The 21,664-nt window shown below is 44.7% G+C and overlaps 1 protein-coding gene across 5 annotated transcripts in view; it reads right to left on the reverse strand.

The window, feature by feature from the left end:
• Positions 1-16,556: 16,556 nt before the first annotated feature.
• The window catches only part of SUGP2 (SURP and G-patch domain containing 2), a 37,309-nt gene continuing 32,201 nt past the window's right edge, over positions 16,557-21,664 (reverse strand). Inside the window, exons 10-12 of one of the 5 annotated variants that reach the window (XM_066350543.1) lie at positions 20,385-20,505; positions 16,952-17,159; positions 16,557-16,825 (exon numbers count right to left, since the gene is read on the reverse strand). In XM_066350543.1, the coding sequence (XP_066206640.1) occupies positions 20,385-20,505 (121 nt within the window). In that variant the 3' untranslated portion in view covers positions 16,557-16,825; positions 16,952-17,159. Of the gene's footprint in view, positions 16,826-16,951; positions 17,160-19,688; positions 19,879-20,384; positions 20,506-21,664 lie in introns of those variants that run through there. The other 4 variants (XM_066350565.1, XM_066350521.1, XM_066350554.1 and 1 more) reach the window with 4 other exon arrangements.

Here is a 21,664-nt window from a genome sequence, read left to right on the forward strand (position 1 = left end):
TTTTTATTTGCTGTTTCATAGCCCTGTGATGTTGAAATCTTGGTTTAGATATTTGGGAATATGTAATAATTAGTCTTTTTATGTAATGTTTGGTTTATTATCATTTTTGAAGCAGTATTGTTCAGTGTTAAATCACCAAAACCCAGAGGGACAAATATTACCATTGATTAGCCTAACAGTTTGAATGCTAATTGTGAGGTCTGTTGGAAATGGGGGAAGTTAATGTGAGGAACCAGGCACAGGAACTTTGGCTGGAACTGCCTATACCAGTGGTAGTCAACCTGGTCCCTACCGTCCACTAGTGGGCGTTACAGCTTTCACGGTTGGTAGTAGCGGAGCAACCAAAGTATAAATGAAAAGACAGATTTAACTATAGTAAGTTGTTTTATAAAGATTTATTCTGGCCCTGGCTGGTTGGCTCAGCGGTAGAGCGTCGGCCTAGCGTGCGGAGGACCCGGGTTCGATTCCCGGCCAGGACACACAGGAGAAGCGCCCATTTGCTTCTCCACCCCCTCCGCCGCGCTTTCCTCTCTGTCTCTCTCTTCCCCTCCCGCAGCCAAGGCTCCATTGGAGCAAAGATGGCCCGGGCGCTGGGGATGGCTCTGTGGCCTCTGCCTCAGGCGCTAGAGTGGCTCTGGTCGCAACATGGCGACGCCCAGGATGGGAAGAGCATCGCCCCCTGGTGGGCAGAGCGTCGCCCCATGGTGGGCGTGCCGGGTGGATCCCGGTCAGGCGCATGCGGGAGTCTGTCTGACTGTCTCTCCGTTTCCAGCTTCAGAAAAATGAAAAAAAAAAAAAAATTTATTCTGCCAAACTTAGCGAAAATACAACATAAAGTACTTGGTAAGTAATTATTTTTACTTTTTTTTTTTTTTACAGAGACAGAGAGAGAGTCAGAAAGAGGGATAGGGACAGACAGACAGGAACGGAGAGATGAGAAGCATCAATCATTAGTTTTTCGTTGTGCGTTGCAACACCTTAGTTGTTCATTGATTGCTTTCTCATATGCGCCTTGACCGCAGGTCTTCAGCAGACTGAGTAACCCCTTGCTCAAGCCAGCAACTTTGGGTCCAAGCTGGTGAGCTTTTGCTCAAACCAGATGAGCCCGCACTCAACCTCGGGGTCTTGAACCTGGGTCCTCGGCATCCCAGTCCGACACTCTATCCACTGTGCCACCACCTGGTTAGGCAAGTAATTATTATTATATGCTTTAACTTGCTGTAACTCTGCTTTATAAATTTTTTTATTATTATTATTAATTTTAATGGGGTGACATTGATAAATCAGGGTACATATGTTCAGAGAAATAAATTTTATAAAGTTACTTCCCTACTTTATAAATCACAATTACTGTGGATCTGGTGGGTGGTTAGAAAATTTTACACTAACAGAGGTACAAAAGTGGGGGGTAGGTATAAAAATGTTGACGACCTCTGGTCTACACCAATGTGCGCCAAAAGAAACTTCCCAAGAGCCCTTTGAAAAAGAACGACTGTCAGCCAGTGAGATTTCGCCACGTCATATCAACCCAACCACCCTACCGATGCTATAAATTACCCCCAAATAGGGGAGGTGGCACAACTTTTCTGGCCCCGTCTCGCAGACCAGAGAACCTCGTCCGGGATGCACTGTACTAAATAAAGCTTTTGCTGTTCCACACTTGGTGGCTAAGCCCTTCTTTCTTCCTCGGTGGGGAAGTACCTTACACTAATGTACATGTACTGAGTTACTCAGCAGTGGAGAGACTCTGGAATCCTACAGGAGACGCCAAACCTGTTTTTTCCTGCAAACTTCTACCTTCTTTGGTTTGAACCAGCTAATAACGCTGTTTTTGTCTTTCTCCAGTCAGTTCCAGATATACGGAAAAAGTTTATATAAGCAGGTAAGGACTCTCAAGCTCCTCAGGAGATCTTCTGAGCATGGCTTTTTTTTTCTTCTTCCTAGTTGATAGAGTATCAGATTGGATTTTTTAAAATTAATTTTAATGGGGTGACATTGATAAATCAGGGTACATATGTTCAGAGAAAACATCTGTAGGTTATTTTGACATTTGATTATGCTGCATTCCCATAACCCAAAGTCCAATTGTCTTCCATCACCTTCTAACTGGTTTTGTGAGCATGGCTTTTTAGGTCTATAATGACCAAGAGAGGAACAGAAAAGGCAAATAGAGCCCAAAAAGAGATCAGGCAAAATACCAGGTCTTGGCATACACCCTTAAAAGGCTCCAATACCCCAAAAGGGCTTCAAAGGACTCCATCAGGGCCCTGCTTCAAGAGTGGAAAAGAAGGTCATTGAGCTAAGGCCTACCAGGCTTCTCAACTCCCACCAGGGACATGCCTTTGTTGTGGGAAAAAGGGACACTGGAAAGTAAGCTACCCTCTTGGTTTTAGAAGGGAGGGTTCAGTCTCTTCCAGCCCTGCTCCAGCCACCTGTGACCTGACCTTGCCCAGCATGCTGGGACTTGCTACTGAAGACTGAAGGTACTCAGGGCCGTCGGCCCCATCTCGTGACACTGTGGACAGCCTAGGGTATTTCTTCCAAGTAGCAGGTAAACTGATTTTGTTCCTTATGGACATGAGGGCCACTCACTATACCTAGTCTGACTATTCAGGTTTTATTTATCCCTCAAAGATCTCTGTTGTGGGTATTGATAGTCCTATTTTCTGCTGTATAGTGTCTCCTTTATTCCTCTTGTCTCAATGCCCCATGCCTATTTTAGGTTGGGACCTGCTCCTAATTTAGACAAATTTGCCTCTGCCGCCCAGCATAGTATATCCCAAGGTTCTCTTCACTAAGCCAGGGTTGCAGAGCCCCAGGGAAAGCCCCCCTGGGTTCATCTATCCAGTTTAAAGAAAACAAAAGCTCTGTCTCCATACATGCTGCAGACGGCTTTTCCAGTCTACCTGCATCATTGCCAGCTAGAAGCAGTGGTCATTAGGATCTGGACTCTAACTGCAAAGTGTGGAAGTATGACCACAACTCCAGTGCCTTGTTGACTTTTCCTGAATATATGTGACTCCTGCTCCTTTGGGACAGTTCTCAGTCTAGAGTGGGGTTGGGTTACATATACAAATAATATGAAGTAGTAATAGTGTTAACATGGACTTGGTGAAATTACATTAACATGTTAAGGACATTTAAGGCTCTAAGAATTTATTTTAGATCCTGTGGTATTAGTTAAGATTTCGTTCAATAATCTAATTGACTTTAATCACTTCATTGTATTAAGACACTTGTTATAGTATCTGTAAGCATTGGCCATTTTAATTTTGTTTATTTTATATTTTTCCAGTCTGCCTCAGAATCAGAACATAGGAACATAGGAATTCAAATAACTATGAAGATACTACCTAAAACCAGTGGGGTTTTTAGGAATTTTACTAAAACCCTTGTTACTAAAGGTTTATTAGAAACCAATTAGAAAAAGATTTTGCCAGCAGGAAAGGAATAATTAAAAAGGCCAGACTTAGAATCTATTGCAGAAGAGTGTTTAGTTTATGTCTAAGTAAATACTAAGCAAAGTAAAGAAATTATGAAAAAAAAAAAAAAAAAAAAAAAAAAAAACAGAGAAAGAGGAACTTTCCCAGGTAAACATTTAGAAACAGACCTTAATTAAATAATTGACAAATAGATAGAAACTTTTCCTACTAGAAGTGGGGCCATAGTAACAGTTGTTAGAAAATAGCTGGGTAGAATTCTTTCTAGATTTAGCTTGCCCATTCTAATGTTAGGCCTGCTTTTGTGTTTAAAATCTCACAGCTAGTAGGAAGGGAACCCAATATTAATTAAAAACTAATTTGAAGTTAAATTGTGCCCACAGGCCCCAAAGTTTCAGGGAAAATAAATGCATAAATCAAATCATAAAGGAAACATAACCACTCCTTCCTTAAGTACTTGCAGGGTCTGCAAATTACTCAGCAGGCTGTTCAAAAGACTGTCCAAGAGGTACTTCCAGCATTGCCAGGAGATCCGGTACATCCTTTTAAGCCTGGGGACTCAGTCTGGGTAAAGAAATATATCACCCAAGGACTGACTCCCACGTGGACAGGTCCACACACCGTGATCCTGACCACTTTCCAACGATGTTCTCTGGTCTGGGGGAAAGGGCCAGAGAAGTCACATGAGGGGGATCCGCGTGGGTGTAATTTAAAGAGTCTGTAGGGTAGTCAGGTTAATATGACGTGGCAAAATTTCATTGGCTAATGGTAGCTCTTTCCCAAAGGATTCCTGGGAAGTTTCTTTTGGCACGCATGGGTGTGGGCAGTTCCAGCCAAAGTTCCCAGGCCTGGTTCCTCATGTGACCTTTCCCCATTGCCAACCGACCTCACAGAATTGTATAATAATAAAAGGTATAGGGTGCAGCAATACTTTTTGAAAGAGAAAGGAAGAAAATAAATTGTTATAAAAGCCAGTTATTTCTGAATAATTAAGAAAATTTATAAAAATTAAGAATTGCCTCATGCATCTCGTTAAATTAAGTCAAGAATTTGACTTAGGATATAAAACCAGTGGGGAATGTAGTGTGGTAAGGTGCCAGAGAACTGTAAAACTTAGTATTGGCAATGCCATTTTAAAAGGAAAAGTCAGGCTTTTTTTCCTGTCCTTTCTTTGGAAAATGGAGGGAGAAGGATATGAAAGTCTCCTGACTTACAAGGACAACTGGGTCATTTGGTTTTAGTTCTCTGAAAGGATTAAGGTTATCTGTAGAGCAGAGGTCCCCAAACTTTTTACACAGGGGGCCAGTTCACTGTCCCTCAGACCATTGGAGGGCCAGACTATAAAAGAAACTATGAACAAATCCCTATGCACACTGCACATATCTTATTTTAAAGTAAAAAAACAAAACGGGAACAAATACAATATTTAAAATAAAGAACAAGTAAATTTAAATCAACAAACTGACCAGTATTTCAATGGGAACTATGCTCCTTTCACTGACCACCAATGAAAGAGGTGCCCCTTCCAGAAGTGCGGTGGGGGCGGATAAATGGCCTCAGGGGGCCGCATGCGGCCCGCGGGCCGTAGTTTGGGGACCCCTGGCCTACATAAACCCACAGAAGTGAGGTACGGTACTTTACAACAGTAGTAAGGTACCAAAAAGCTGCAAAATTAATATTGATATTTTAGGAGGAAAGGTCAGGTTTTCCTGTCCTGTCCTTCCTTTGGGGAGGGGAGAGAGAAGAATGTAGAAGTTTTTGGCTTGCAAGAACAATGGGTCATTTAGTTTTAACTATAGAGTAAAGGTTGTCTGAGGAACTTCTTTTCTTTTACAATAAGAGACAGAATTTACATACCACCCTACATTGATTTTGGTTCTTTCTCCATTTCTGGAATCCTGAGAATTACATATCTCTAGGTAAAAGGGGGGAGATAGACACTGAAAGATTTGTAAGTCTTTGATTGTATTACCTTAAAAGTTTTAATGTTTTGGCCTGACCTGTGGTGGCACAGTGGATAAAGCATCGACCTGGAAATGCTGAGGTCACTGGTTCAAAACCCTGGGCTTGCCTGGTCAAGGCACATATGGGAGTTGATGCTTCCAGCTCCTCCTCCCTTCTCTCTCTCTGTCTCTCTCTCCTCTCTCTCTGTCTCTTTCTCTCCCTCTCTCTCTCCTCTCTAAAAATGAATAAATAAAATTTAAAAAAAAGTTTTAATGTTTCTATGAATTCCCTAAATAAGTGTTGTAAGCTTGTGCCATGATGTCATGCTCCCCCAGCCTGTATGTATGTAATCAAGACTATATAAGCAGCCTCTGAGATGTATTTGGCACACATGATTTGGGTCTGTAAATGCCCCGTGTTAGTCATTTGCGACCAGCATATTTAATAAATCTCTTCCTTTAATGAAATCCTTCAAAATTCATCTGGACTTGGTGTCTCTATGTAAACCCACAGAACTGAGGTATGGGTGCTTTACAATATTTGGTGCCCAATATGGGGCTGCAGTGTTTCACCTCACTGGTTAGACACCCCGAATCGGCTGGTCTCTCCAGGGAGCTACCTGACCCTGCTGGGATCTTGAGGAGAGGTGCCACCTGAGATGTTTACGCAACATCCACACAGTGGAACATTATTCAGCAATAAAAAGGACTGAAGCACCTGACCAGGCGGTGGCACAGTGGATAGAGCGTCGGACTGGAATGCAGAGGACCCAGGTTCGAGACCCCAAGGTCGCCAGCTTGAGCATGGGCTCATCTGGTTTGAGCAAAAGCCCACCAACTTGAACCCAAGGTTGCTGGCTCGAGCAAGGGCTTACTTGGGTCTGCTGAAGGCCTGTGGTCAAGGCACATATGAGAAAGCAATCAATGAACAACTAAGGTGTCTCAATGAAAAACTAATGATTGATGCTTCTTATCTCTCTCCATTCCTGTCTGTCTGTCCCTGTCTATCCCTCTCTCTGACTCACTCTCTGTCTCTGTAAAAAATAAAAAAAAATAAAAAAAAAAGGACTGAAGTACTGACATAGGCTACAATGTGAATGAACCTTGAAACATCATGCCGAATAAAAGAAGCCAGACACAAAAGGCCACATGTTGTCTAATCCCATTTATATGAAATGTCCCGAACAGCCAAATCCATAGAGACAAAATGTGGATTATTATTTTTCAGGGACTGGTGAAGGAAGTTGGGGTGTGACTGTTTATGGAGGCAGGGTCTTCTTTTGGGGTGATGGAATGTTCTGGACTAGATAGAGTTGCTGGTTGTACAACACTGTGAGAGTGCTAAATGCCACTGAATAAATGCAACTTTAAAATGATGAATTTTTTCTGGCCTGTGGTAGCACAGTGGATGGAGCCTCGACCTGGAGCGCTGAGGTTGACAGAGGCCCTGGGCTTGCCCGGTCAAGGTGCATACCAGAAGCAACTACCATTATGAGTTGACGCTTCCCTGCTCTCTCCACCCCCCTTCTCTCTCTAAAAATGAATAAATGAATTGTGTGTGTGTTTGTGTGTGTGTGTGTGTGTGTGTGTGTGTGTGTGTGTGAGACAAGAAGAGAGAGGAACAGATAGGGACAGGCAGAAAGGGAGAGAGATAAGAAGCATCAATTATTTGTTGCGGCTCCTTAGTTGTCCATTGATTGTTTTCTCATATGTGCCTTGACTGGGGGGCTACAGCAGAGCGAGTGGCCCCTTGCTCAAGCCAGCAACCTTTAGGCTCAAGCCAGCAACCATGGGGTCATGTCTATGATCCCACACTCAAGCCAGCGACCCTACGCTCAAGCTGGGTGAGCCTGTACTCAAGGCAGATGAGCCCATGCTGAAGCTGGCCACCTCAGGGTTTTGAACCTGGGTCCTCTGCATCCAAGTCCAATGCTCTATTCACGGTGCCACCTCCTGGTCAGGCAATAAACAAAATCTTAAAAAGAGTAAAATGGTGAATTTTATGTTATGTAAATTTTACATCAGTAAGAAACAAAAAGCTTGGGGTAATCCTTATTGAAGCCAGCAAGGAGATCGGTACTATCCCTGCCAACACAGGCCAGCACTGCATGTTAGCAATTCTGATATTTCTCTAGACTCTTGTCAGTGACGGGACACTTGAGTATTTATTGGCTCCCTGCCTTGCTTTCCTCTGAACCCCTTTCACATACACTCTTCTTAGTTGATGACCTGGACAGGAAGAATATCCATATTCTACAAATGAAAAAAACAAGGCTCAGAGGTGAATTTGCAAGGTCGCCCACATTATCCCTTCCATCGTGTCATGTGGTTTAGATAAGGACTTGGGAACTTTATTTTTAGGAGGACAATTAGGCTGAAAGGAAACTTCAGTGAAAGGTTTCCATTGATACAGATGGTAGAAATGGGACAGCTGACATTTGTAAGCTTTGTGGAGTGCTGGCACTGATTCTCAAAACCCTGGTGGTAGATACTGTTATATCCCAATTCAGCGAGAAAGAAACAGAATCTGCCACACTGAGAATTGTGGAATTAGGAGTCTTTATTACAGAAACTGGTGACCACGAGCGAACTAGTGTCCCAAAGAACTCGCAGACCTGAGCACAGTCAGGGGTGAGCTTTTAAAGACAAAATCCACATCCTGGTCAGGGTAACGGGAGGAGGGGGCACCTAGTGAAGTATGTTACAAAAGCAGAAAAACAAGCTCATTAATCTGGCTGACCTTTTGCAAAGTTCATCTATAGAAGCAATTTGTGGAGGAACATCTGGGGCTTTATGACTCCGGACACACCTGCAATCTTGCAAAACCAGCTCTGAGGCTGGGGTTAGGGGTTTCTTTCTTTTTTTTTTTTTTTTAAAGAACTTTTTTTTTTTTTTTTTTTTTTTTTACAGAGGCAGAGATAGACAGGGACAGACAGACAGGAACAGAGAGAGATGAGAAGCATCAATCATCAGTTTCTCGTTGCGCGTTGCGACTTCTTAGTTGTTCATTGATTGCTTTCTCACATGTGCCTTGACCGCGGGCCTTCAGCAGACCGAGTAACCCCCTGCTGGAGCCAGCGACCTTGGGTCTAAGCTGGTGAGCTCTTTGCTCAAGCCAGATGAGCCTGCGCTCAAGCTGGTGACCTCGGGGTTTCGAACCTGGGTCCTTCCACATCCCAGTCCGACGTTCTATCCACTGCGCCACCACCTGGTCAGGCAGGGGGTTTCTTAAGAAAAACAAGTTCTGGGGTTAGAGTTCAAGATAGCATTCAGAAGCTAAATGGAGTTATTTATTCTAAGAGCCTTGCTGCAAGGCTCCCATTTTACAAATGAGGAAACTGAGGCTTACAGAAGTGAATCACTTGCCCTAGGTCACACAGCACAGTGAGGAAAGACATGTAAAGACTGAGGATTAAAACTCTCAAATTCTGCCCTGGCCGGTTGGCTCAGTGGTAGAGCGTCGGCCTGGCGTGCAGGAGTCCCGGGTTTGATTCCCAGCCAGGGGATACAGGAGAAGCGCCCATCTGCTTCTCCACCCCTTCCCCTCTCCTTCCTTCCCCTCTCCTTCCTCCCCCTCTCCTTCGTCTCTGTCTCTCTCTTCCCCTCCCGCAGCCAAGGCTCCATTGGAGCAAAGTTGGCCCTGGAGCTGAGGATGGCTCCATGGCCTCTGCCTCAGGCGCTAGAATGGCTCTGGTTGCAAGAGTGACGCCCCAGATTGGCAGAGCATCGCCCCCTTGTGGGCATGCCGGGTGGATCCTAGTCAGGCACATGCGGGAGTCTGTCTGACTGCCTCCCCGTTTCCAACTTCAGAAAAATACAAAAAAAACCCACAAAAAAAACTGCTTTGCTCTGAGCTGCCTCTGGGCAAAAGGAAGTCATTAAATTGTAAATGCTGAAATTGTTGTATCAGAACAGCAAGAAACAGACATTTTGCCACATAATTAAGTAGTAGCCAAATTAAGGAGTCTTTATTTTAAAGCCACATGGAAATCTAAGTCATTAAAATCATATGGCCCCTGAACACAGTTTGGGGCCAGCTTTTAAAGACAAAATCACATACTGATTGGGGTATGGGAAGGAGGGGGAGCTCAGTAAAGCATGGTACAAAAGCAATAAAACATATTCATGAATCTTTTTTTTTTTTTTTTTTTACATAGAGTCAGAGAGAGGGATAGGGACACACAGACAGGAAGGGAGATGAGAAGCATCAATCATCAGTTTTTCATTGCGACACTTTATAGTTGTTCATTGATTGCTTTCTCATATGCGCCTTGACCATGGGCCTTCAGCAGACTGAGTAACCCCTTGCTTGATCCAGCAACCTTGGGTCCAAGCTGGTGGGCTTTTGCTCAAACCAGATGAGCCCACGTTCAAGCTGGTGACCTCAGGGTCTCGAACCTGGGTCCTCGGCATCCCAGTCAGACACTCTATCCACTGCGCCACTGCCTAATCAGGCTTATGAATCTTGCTAACAGGCTTATTAAATCTTACTGTCTTGTTACAATGTTTATCTATAGTATCAATTTAAAGAAAAAAATATTTCTACACATTAAGACTATAAGCTTTGAAGATGATAACACAGTAGTGATGTTTTTCATGCCTAACAAAGACATTTCTAAACATTCTAGGATTTACAACCTACCCTGACACATCTGCAATTTGGCAAAACTAACTTCAAGGCCGGGGTGGGGAGTTTCAGACCTAAGTAAATTCTGGGGTTAGAGTTTAAGATAGAAGAGTAGCTAAATGAAGTTACTTATGCTAAGAGCCTTTTAAAGTTACCTACTGCAAAAAGCCTTTCTTTTCTATATTTCAAAACCTCCAAGCCAATCCTCAATTCTGGACCTGGAATTCCAGGAACTGTGAGATTATGCTCCTAAGACAAATCTGACTATATATATGTGGTTTTATTTTTTCAGAGAGAGAAGAGTGAGAGAGAGAGACAGAGAGAGAGAGAAGGGGGAGGAGCAGGAAGCATCAACTCCCATATGTGCCTTGACCAGGCAAGCCCAAGGTTTCGAACCGGCGACCTCAGTGTTCCAGGTCGACGCTTTATCCCACTGCGCCACCACAGGTCAGGCTCCTAAGACAAATCTCTGGAGAAAAATCAATCAAAGTCTCAGAGGGACCTCAGTGAGGTCCCTCTGCTGAGGTTTGAGGGAAGTGGCCGGTGCCAGATTCATCATGGAGCTGCAACTTTTTAATGTTTATTTCATTGATTTTAGAGAGAGAGGAACAGAGCCAGAGAGAAACAGGAACATAGGTTTGTTTCTGTATGTGCCCTAACCGGGGATCGAACCAGCAACCTCTAAGCTTCAGAACTCTAACCAACTGAGCTGTCTGGCCAGGGCAGGGAGCTGCAACTCTTGAGAGTCAAAGTTCCCAGGGCCATGAGCAAGGAGTTGGTGGGAAATAGGAATATTTGTGCATGTTCATGCATGTCTGAATGTGTGGCTGTCTTTGAACCTGCATGTGCACATGTGCCTATGTATGTTTGTATGTGTGTGCATGTGTTTGAGCCTGCATTTGCATGTTTGTGTACGTGTGCCTGTATCTTTTTGTATCTGCATCTGTGTACATGCATGTGTCTTTGAGCCCATGCGTGCATGTGTCTTTGTGTAGTTTCTCCACTGGCAAATGGGCCAGCTTCTGCAGGATTCAAGGATTAACATCCAGGAAGGCATCTATCAGATTTGTCAGTTTATAGTCTGTGCTATGGCCTCTGAAGTTGACACCTTTCATTCCCTTTGATTCTCAAAACAAACCCAAGGCTGAGTTTATCACCCATATTGCCATCCATAATATATTGTCATTCTAAAATCATAGAAGCAAAGATGTCAAGTCACACAGAAATGTGTGAGGTAAACAGTGAAGATTCCACCCATGGCCTAATCCATTTCCCAAAGGAGCCTCTGCTAATAGATGGCTGTAGAGTTTTCCAGAATTTGTCTGTAACCATGCATTTATATATTTAAATTTGCATTTGTTTCTATATAGTCCAAGATGCTATATTAAAACAGTAACTTAAATACTGTAGAAAAGTGACTTTTCAATAATGGTGCATCATACTTTATCATTTTATCATTTGATGCTATGAATGCAAGTGACCTGTTCCATGTCACTGTCATGTCCCTGAGCTGGGCCTCAGCCTGGCTCTGCCTATCCACCCCAAAGCAGTTTCCAGTGGTAAGAATGGGCCTTCAGACATTGTACAAAGTGCACTCATTCATTGTTCTTTCATCAAATATTTATTCAATGCTGGGGGTTAAGACAATATGCAGGTCTCGTGGAGGAGCCCCTTACCCAGATGAGACAGAGCTGAAGCACACACTCCATCCACAATGGTCAGGGACAGGCCTGAGGAAGCTAGAGGGGCAGTCAGACCTTTCTGGGGAGAGCAGGGAGGGCTTCTTGGAGGAGGAGACCTGGGAGGTGGGCTTGAAGATTGAATGGAGATCCACAAGCAGAGGGGAGACTGGGGGCAGGATGGAGAGTCCCCGTCGATGGCCAGCCAGGTAATTTAGGAGCCTCAACACGTGCCATTCAGGAGTAAGAACTGATTCTTGACCCTGGGGTTCACTTCTGAGTCCTAACGACAAGCTGGAAGGGCTGCTTCTACTGCAAAATCAGTGCTAGCTTATATCCAGATGAAAAAACCGAGGTTTGAGTAGGCACAGTGATTTAAAGAGGACTTTGAAGAACTCATTGTGCAGCCTGACCAGTTCCTTTTTCTGGGCTTCAGTTTCCCCATCTGTACAATGGGGCAGAATAGCTAGCACAGTGGTAGCTGTATGGGAGTTTGGCTCTAGCCCCAGCATTAATCGTCCCCCCATTTCCCAACCACATGGAATTCTATCACATATGTTTCTCCTGGCCAGATGCTTGGACTTGACCCTCTCCTCTGTTAAAGGGAGGGATAATTTGAGCATGCAGTCCCATCTTCAAGCTGGTGCACTGTAATGGGGTTTGGGGATCCTCACACACAAGGTCTGCTTCACAGGTGGGGAAATTGAGGCCCAGGAGGGTGGGATATGGAAGGTTCAATTACAAGACCAGTCCTCTAAACTCTCTAAGAGCAGTCCTGAGTTACTGTCTTTCACTCTGCCAGCCTGCTTCCCATTTCACAGGAGAAAACCAAGGCTTGGAGTCCCACCATCCCATAGCCACAAGGAAGGCATCTCCAGCCCTCATGATTACCCCATTAGTTGGCATCAGCAGTCATTAGACAGAGGAGTAAATCAAGGCCTGGAGGGGCAGGAACCCCTGCCCAAGCCCACAGCTTCCTCTGGGAACTCTGTTACCCAGGACAGTCAAGGTTTGGAGTGGTCAGGGTGGGGATGACAGGCTCAGAGAGGGGAGATGTGGAGGAAGCAGAACGGGTAGCAACTGGGTCATGTCCAAGCAGAGCTCAGGGACATGATCTGGAGGGGTTGGGGCTGCAGTTCATGGCGGAGTGCTTCTCAGGGTCTAAGGCCCCCACCATATCCTGGCCAGGAAGGTACTGTTGGGGAAATAGGAATTTTGGCAAGGTCACCCTCCAAATCGGATTTCATAGGAACACTGTGGAGGGAGGGCCCCTTGGTCCCAGAAATGCCATTTCTAGGCTTTATTCACAAAGAAGTGTTGCAGGGTATAGGAATCAATCCTTGAGAACCTGATGGCTGTCAGTGGAGATTTATGAGATAAAGGCAGTTCATCACAAAACACTTAAATTTTGCAGAAAAATTTTAAAAATGCAAGAGTAGCATGTGCAGTGAAGTGTAATTTGCATCTTTAAGGTTATATCTGAAACATGCCTGTGCACATGTGATAATCCACACATGGTAACATGAGGCCTGGGTGCTGCAGACCAGGGAAACTAATTGTTCCATTAGACAAGTCTGCACCTTTGGATTCTGGCCAGTATTACTCATTCATGAATAGCACTTGAACATTTACTCACATAGAGAGACCGCTGAGACTGCCAGTTGTATGAAAAAGCGAGTCTCCAGGCAGCATGTGCAGTGTCTTATTATTTAAAAACTTGTTTTTATTTTGCTGAGAGACCGAAGACAGGGAGAAAGATGAGAAGCATCAACTCGTAGTTGTGTCACTTTAGTTGTTCATTGATTGCTTTTTATACGTGCCTTGACTACGGGACTAATTCTGAGTTAGTGACTACTTGCTCAAGCCAGTGACCTTGGGATCATGTTGATGATCCCACACTCACGCCAGTAACCTCAGAGTTTTGAACCTGGGTCCTCAGTGCCCCAGATTGACACTCTATCCACTGTACCACTACCGGTCAGGCATAAAAACCTATTTAATTTTATAATTAATTTCATTGATATGTGAGAGTGGGGAAAGGGTAAACCTTTGTGCTTCATTCAGCATATATTGGGGTTTTACTTTTTTATCTTTTACAAAGCAAATGTACCTGTGTTACTTGAGTATGCATGTCTGCAAATATTATGCACACATCTATTGCACATGTGTATAGATGTACACACATGGATACAAAACAAAGACCTGCTTTAAAACTCAAGACTGGAAACCAAGATATTGTACAAAGTGCACTTATTCACTGTTTTCCATCAAATATTTATTCAATGGTGGGTGGCGCTGCCACTGAGACCAAGATGCAAAGTTGGGAGACTTGCCGCCTTCAAGAATACTTGGGCAGCCTGACCAGGCAGTGGCACAATGAATGGAACATCAGACTGGGATGAGGAGGACCCAGGTTCGAAACCCTGAGGTCGCCGGCTTGAGTGCGGGCTCATCTGGCTTGAGCAAAGCTCATCAGCTTGAGAAAAGGTTTGCTGGCTTGAGCATGGGATCACAGACATGACCCAATGGTTGCTGGTTTGAGCAAAGGGGTCACTTGCTCTGCTGTAGTCCCTCCCGCCCCTGGCCAAGGCACAAATGAGAAATCAGTCACTGAACAACTAAGGAGCTGCAACAAAGAATTGATGCTTCGCATCTATCTCCTTTCCTGGCTGTCCCTATCTGTCTTTCTGATGCACTGTCTCTGTCAAAAAAAAAAAAAAAAAAAAAAAAAAGAATGCCTGGGAAGCCCTGGCTGGATAGCTCAGTTGGTTAGAGCATCATACCAAAGCAAAGGTTGCCGGTTCAATCCCCGGTCAGAGCATATACAGGAACAGCTCAGTGTTCCTGTCTTTCTCTCTCTTCCTTCCTCTCTCACTACAATAAAAAAATAAAAAAATAAATCTGTATTAAAAAAAAGAAAGGAGGAGGCGGTCTTGGCTAAGAAGTTGGTGTGCTGGTTGTGTCCTTCACCAACAGGGTCTTAGTATAATTCTGCCCCCTTCAGCCCTTACACCAAGCATGCAGCCATAGTCAACCAGGACAAACCCTAAAACTACCCAGTGCCAGTCCAGGATGATGGGAACATGCCCAACATGCCCAGCCACCCCCAGAATCCTTAGGGCCCAAGCTTGGAGTGGATGAAGAAACTGTAAACACCTCTACTGACAAGCCCCCAATAAAAATGTGAAAACTAAAACAAAGAAACAAAAAACCCTCCAAAACCAAAGTTAAGACTAGTGCCTCTGGCAGCACACCCTACCTCTCACAGGGCCCTGGGCTGTCTAGGAGACCTAGGAGGGGAGAAGGGAGAGGCATGGCATATTTAGGCCCCAGTTAGCCCTAAATTACAAGGTAGCAGAGGAAATTTTACCTGTTGAACTAGAAGAAATTCTTCCCAGCCTGGTCAGGTGGTGGCACAGTGGATAGAGCGTCGAACTGGGACGCAGAGGATCCAGGTTCAAAGCTCCAAGGTAGCTGGCCTGAGCATGGGCTCACCAGCTTGAGCATGGGGTCGCTGGCTTGAGTGTGGATCAGACATGACCTCATAGTCACTGGCTTAAACCCAAATGTTGCTGGCTTGAAGCCCAAGGTCACTGGCTTGGGCCCAAGGTTGCTGGCTTGAGAAAGGGGTCACTCGCTCTGCTGTATATAGCCCCTTGGTCAAGACATATGAGAAAGCAATCAATGAACCAAGGGGCTGCAATGAAGAATTGATGCTTCTCGTCTCTCTCCCTTCCCGTCTGTCCCTAATTGTAATTGTCCTTCTGTCTGTTACAAAAAAAAAAAAAAAAAAATCCTTCCCAGATGGCAGAGGGGAAACAGAGGCCTGATGTAGAATGACCAGCCAAAGGTCAAAGCAGTGCCATGTCCCTGGCTGGAGAACACTATATAGGATGTCCTCCTCTAAGTCATCTTCACCAGTCTGCTGGTGAAAAGGGAGCTGGGGAAGGGTACTGGAGAACAATTCCAACTGCTGCTCATCCTCTATCTCTAGTCTCTCCAGAAGGGGTGGGTAAGGTTATAGGTTTTGGGTAACTTTCTCAGGGGGTGGCACACCTGCCTCCCAGACTCTGGTGAAGATGAAGGCAAAACTGTGGCGGTTCTGGGCTGACAGTAGCTTTCATCATGGTCAAATGGGCCCCCATCTCACCTGAGTGTTCTTCAGAACACAGTGGGGAGAAGGGAGGCTCAGAGGTCCCACATCAGCTTCCTAAGTAGCCCTATCTCATCTGTCTCCCTCTAATCTGCCAAAAGACAGCCCCCCCCACACACACACACATAAATCCTTCCCAGGTTCCCTGCTACCCTAAGTACATCTGCAGCCTGGCTCCTGCCTGTCATGACATGCTCTGGTAGAGGTCCCTGCAGGGCCATACTTGCTGGGCTTACCCCCCTGCTGTGTCCTTTGGCATCTCACCAAAGCTGAAGGGCCAGGGACAACTGGTAGAAGCAGCAGACACAGGCTAACAGCACATAGGAACAGCAGGGAGCTTTGAAGACACCCATAAGTTGGCTTCTTGGTCAGAAGGAGGACTAGCTATACCTTGGTCTATATCTGGCAGCTGGAATCCCAACCCTGGAAGCAGGTAAGACCTTGATGGGGACAGGCAGTCATAGGCTGCTAAAGCAGGGCTCCCACATCACAATACCCTCTCAAAGGTGGGTTCCTGTTCCCAGCCCTACCCCCACCCCACCCTGTGCTGGGTCCTGATCACTACCTGCTCTCAGCACTTTCTGGCCTTTCCTGGGGATTGACTAGGGTCCCACCCCGGCAGATAAAGGGCATGCTCCAAGGTAAAGTGTTTATGATCTGGTTCCATGTAGGAACCACATCTATCATGTGCCCCTAACTACCTGGTTTTATAAATACATCAATAGAGACCATGGAAGGTTGTTTTTTTCTACATTTATTATAACTGCTAAATGATTAACATTCACAACTTCTTAGATTAAAAACAAAACAAAAACTTCTGCTTTGTAACATCACAAATGTCTTCTAGGTTTACCAAGGACCAAAACCACTAAAATTCTCTATCTGATTTCCAGTGATGGAAACAAGCCAGAGACAGTAAGCACCCAAAGTGGTGAGTTAGCACTTTCCGGATGCCTGTCGTCCTCACAGGAGAGACCCTGGAACTAGAATGACAGAAAATATACTGTGACTTTGACAAGGCCACACACCCGCACACGCACTTGCAAGTTCCCTGCAGAGTGGCCACTGCTGAGAGAGCAAGGTGGCACAGAGGGCCATCATGCACTGACCTCCAGCAGGCAGCGGCACAGGACACACCATCATGCTCCGCCTCCGCCCCGACGCCCGCAATGCCTCAACGTTGACTCCACAGGAGAAGTGTCACTTAAGTGACAGAAGACTATGTAGGCTCAAGTAGCTGTTTTCTTTAATATTTGCCAAAGGCTCACAAACAGTGTCAGCTCAAAACAGGATGTCCCCAGGAGGAATGGCAGGAGGCTGTGGGGGCAGGGCTCACACTGTGAATTCCTAAAGCATTTTATTTTACTTTTGAATAAAAGCCGAGAAAGCCAAGAATGAACAAACTGAGACAGAGTGAACCAGATGACAGAGCTATGCTCAAAGAGAGAAAATGTGCTGGAGGATGCATGCCTTATCCAGGCCAACAGGTACTAGGTGAAAGGTCATAGGTGACTAAGGCCCTGTTCTTAGGAGTTCCATTTTGCGGCCCAACCCACAGCCAACATGGAAGGCTGATGAAACAATCAGGAAAGAGAGGAGCAGAAGATGAATGTCCACAGGCGTGGTTCTCCCAAACCACAGCACCTTTGCATGCTGGTTCACCTCACTGAAGGACACTAGCACTGCCATGGCCATAGAAATCTGCCAGATGCCAAAGCAACATAAGTGATCAGAAGCAAGCAGAGAACTGGGGACTACACCTGTCATGAAGAGAGACGGCACCAGGCAGGCTACATGCCATGTGAATTGCAGGACAGATAGACAAGACAGAACCAGAGGAGCAGGACTACAGCTGGGAGGTCTGTGCTCTGAGAAAGCAAGGATTTCTTAACAGTTAATAGCAGCGGCTAAGGTAATTCACTGCTGTGTTCCTCAAGCTTGTATTGTCAGTACGACCAAGCTGCCCAGACTTCAGCACATATTTAAACCTTCAACACTGCTGCTTTAGGAAGAAAGGTTGAGATTCCCACAGCCTGAGACTTTAACATGTAGTTGCAAAGCATCAGCAGAAGCTGGCAGGGGTGGCAATCATACAGCTTGAAATAGCCATAAGCTGTGGAGCCCACCCCAAGAGGATCCTTTCTATTCTGTAAAAAGGACTTTAACCAAACTCTCTCCACTCTCACACACACAAAATATGAAATCCTGTAGAGTTTACCCAGATTGTTTTGTAGGAGACTCCTTATGTGGTTTAAAGAGAAAAATCAAACTGTAGCTTTCTACTGGGCTTGCCTGGTCAAGGTACATACAAGAAACAACTACTACAAGTTGATGCTTCCTGCTTTTCCCTCCTTCTCTCTCTCTCTCAAATCAATAAATATAATCCAAACATAGCTTTCTTTGTGGATTCTAAAGAGAAGTACAGTGGTACCTTGACACACAAGTTTAATTCGTTTCATGGTCAAGCTCGTGACCGAAATTGCTCATGTATCAAATCAAATTTCCCCATTTAAATTAATAGGAATGCAATTAATCCGTTCTGGCCCCCAAACACCACATACATTTTTTTGTTTTATATGCTTTTAAATAAGAAAATGTACTTTTTTTTTTTTTTTTTTTTTTTTAAATTTTATTTATTCATTCTTAGAGAAGAGAGAAAGAAAGACAGAGAGGGAGAGAGAGAGAGAGAGAGAAGGGGGGGAGGAGCTGGAAGCATCAACTCCCATATGTGCCTTGACCAGGCAAGCCCAGGGTTTCGAACCAGCGACTTCAGCATTTCCAGGTCGACGCTTTATCCACTGTGCCACCAGAGGTCAGGCAGAAAATGTACTTTTTAACAAATACATATATATATATATATATATATATATATATATATATATATATACATAATAAGAGAGAATGTAAATAAATAAACTGGTTTATGAAGTGTATTTACCTTCAAGGTCAGGCAAAGATGCCGGTGAGGGGAAAGAGACTGGCGGAGGAAGTTTTCATTTCGTGTGCTATTGCTTAACATAACTTACTCTCTACACACTTAATGCTACATTTAATTGCAAATTGCAAAATTTAACTTACACACTAGGTACAATATGTAACTTTATCGCTAAACTTAATTTGCTATTTTTTTACTTTGCTTAATTATCATCATTTTCTTTCACTGACTTTTGGCTTTTTTGCCACACTTCTCTCGCTTTCACTTAGAGGCTGTTTCAACAAAAACCTTTCCAGGGAAGTTTGTTTCTTCCTCCCTTTCAGAACATTTGGCAGGCCATCTAGTGGAGGGTGGCGGAAGCTTGTGATTCAAATATCCGCTCATGACTTAAACTAAAAAAATCCCACGAGCGGTTGCTTGTCTCTCAAACTGCTCGTGATTTAAAGTGCTCATGTGTCAAGGCACCACTGTACAAGTTTGGGGGAAGTTTTATCAGTGTAGTAACTACTCCCCACTGAATACAACCATGTTACATTGTTGCTAAATTTTGTTAAGCCTCTTGGGATGCATTTAAGAGATGAGAATCCATGAATAACATCCATGGAATCAAGTATCTCCACTTGTTCAGAGCTTCAGAGCTCCCACCCAGAGGCTGTGATGCTGGAGTACAAATTACACCCTATTTAAATTCTGGAAACAAGAAAACACAATTGGTAATCATTGCAGCATCAAGTTTGCTAACAGAACACTTTGGAGAGCACTGTGGATGGTGCCCTGGATGGAACTGGTTCCTGAGCACTAAAGACGCTGGTACCACCGTGGCAGCACCACCTTCTGAGAGAACCAAGAAAGACTCAGGGATTTGCTGCCGAAAGCACTTGGAAAAGGAGGAAAGTCAACAGCAGATTAGAAATGGTGCATTCTTTTTTCTTTAATAAAAAGAAAAACCAGCAGAATCTCTGAATCAGAAACTGCAGAGATGTTTTTCATGTACACACCAAACCAACTTGGGCTCTGGCTCCAGTGTGGATCCGGGGCAGAGGTGGCATTTTTAGAGTAATTGCTGCTTCAAGGCTTATCTTTCTCACCAATGGTTTTCATCTAGTCAAGGAGAGAATGATTCTGTTCAAAACTGAGTTGGAAATTACAGGTGGGGAAGGAAACTAAAAAGAGAGGAGAAAGATGAGAATTTTCACAGGGCCAAGGCCTTTCAGTAGGAAAAGGATTTGAAGATCCTCAGAGCAGGAAACAGAGGGACTGTCCTTTGTGGCCAGCTTCCAGGTCATCCTTATACTGGGGGAGGCAAGGCTACTTCTGTCAGCCTGGGAGCCCTCTGCCAAGGCCCTGTAAGTAGGCCACATGCAGCTGTGCTTGGTGAGTATGAGACTCACTCCTTCAGCCAAATCTGGAAGGGGGGTAAAGATCTGCATCCAAAGACTCTTTTAGTTTCCCTCAAATAATTTTTTTGTTTTTTGGGAGTGTGAAATTTTGATGTCCGGTTTTGGGGCATGGGCGAACACTGACTTTTCAGGAGGAACCATTGCTGCATATCAAAATGCCAGCTGTCAGCTTAGCAGGATGCCCAAAATGCCAGCTTGTGCACATACCTATTTGTTGGCCCGTTTGTGTCTGTACATCTGCATCATCCGCTGACGGAAAACATCAAACGTGTCTTCCTTGTGCTCCTGCCCGTCGGCACCCAACCCCTCCCCTTCTGAGGCTGTTCCCCTAAGGAGCAAAACAGAGAGTTAGCCACACTTGTATCTAGACCTGGCCACCAGGATACTGGAAATGGCTTAAGCAATCAAGTGGACAGAATTATGTGGGATGCATCACAGTGATGGCAATGGAGAGGTCAAGTGCAGATGTGATCTGCAGGAGAATGGGGCACTCACCTGTGCAGGTACTCCAGAGCCCTGATTATAGCAGAAAGCACCCCCAACAGGTGCTAAACTCAGTTATAAATGAAATGCTTGCTGGGTATTAATGGGCTTAACCAATTCTGGGCCAGCTTCTACCCTGGCAGGATTGTATATGGGTTCCCAGAAAATGAAAAAAGCTTCTTGGTGTAACTACTATCCAGAATCACCAGTGTTTTTATTATCATTTGTATTTACTTTTTTTTTTTTTTTTTACAGAGACAGAGAGAGAGTCAGAGAGAGGGATAGATAGGGACAGACAGACAGGAACGGAGAGAGATGAGAAGCATTAATCATTAGTTTTTTGTTGCAACACCTTATAGTTGTTCATTGACTGCTTTCTCATATGTGCCTTGACCCTGGGGCTACAGCAGACCGAGTAACCCCTTGCTCAAGCTGGTGACCTCGGGGTCTCGAACCTGGGTCCTCCACATCCTAGTCCGACACTCTATCCACTGCGCCACTGCCTGGTCAGGCTGTATTTACTTTTATTTTTTTATTTTTTTGTGACAGAGACAGAGAGACAGAGAAAGGGACAGATAGGGACAGACAGACAGGAAGGGAAAGAGATGGGAAGCAATCTTTGTGGCAGTTCCTTAGTTGTTAATTGACTGCTTTCTCTCATATGCCCTGATGGGGTAGAGGGGGCTACAGCATAGCGACTGATCCCTTGCTCAAGCTGGCGACCTTGGCTGGGGTTTCGAACCTGGATCCTTTGCATCCCAGTCTGACACTCTATACATTGCACCACCGCCTGGTCATGCTTTTATTTTATTTTCAAAAAAACACTCTTCTGAGGAAGTAATATTGGGACTGGGCCACCCAGCCAGGGTCAGAATCACCAAGTTTTATGACAATTTGCCCAAAATGCCAGGGGCAAGAAGCCATTGAAATAGTCTATACAAACACGGCAAAGCGCAGGGTGAAAACCTGTGTAAGGAAATGTCTGCTTCTCATCTGATCTAAAA

Source organism: Saccopteryx leptura, chromosome 1, assembly GCF_036850995.1.
Source record: "Saccopteryx leptura isolate mSacLep1 chromosome 1, mSacLep1_pri_phased_curated, whole genome shotgun sequence".
In the NCBI taxonomy this organism is placed as follows: Eukaryota; Metazoa; Chordata; class Mammalia; order Chiroptera; family Emballonuridae; genus Saccopteryx; species Saccopteryx leptura.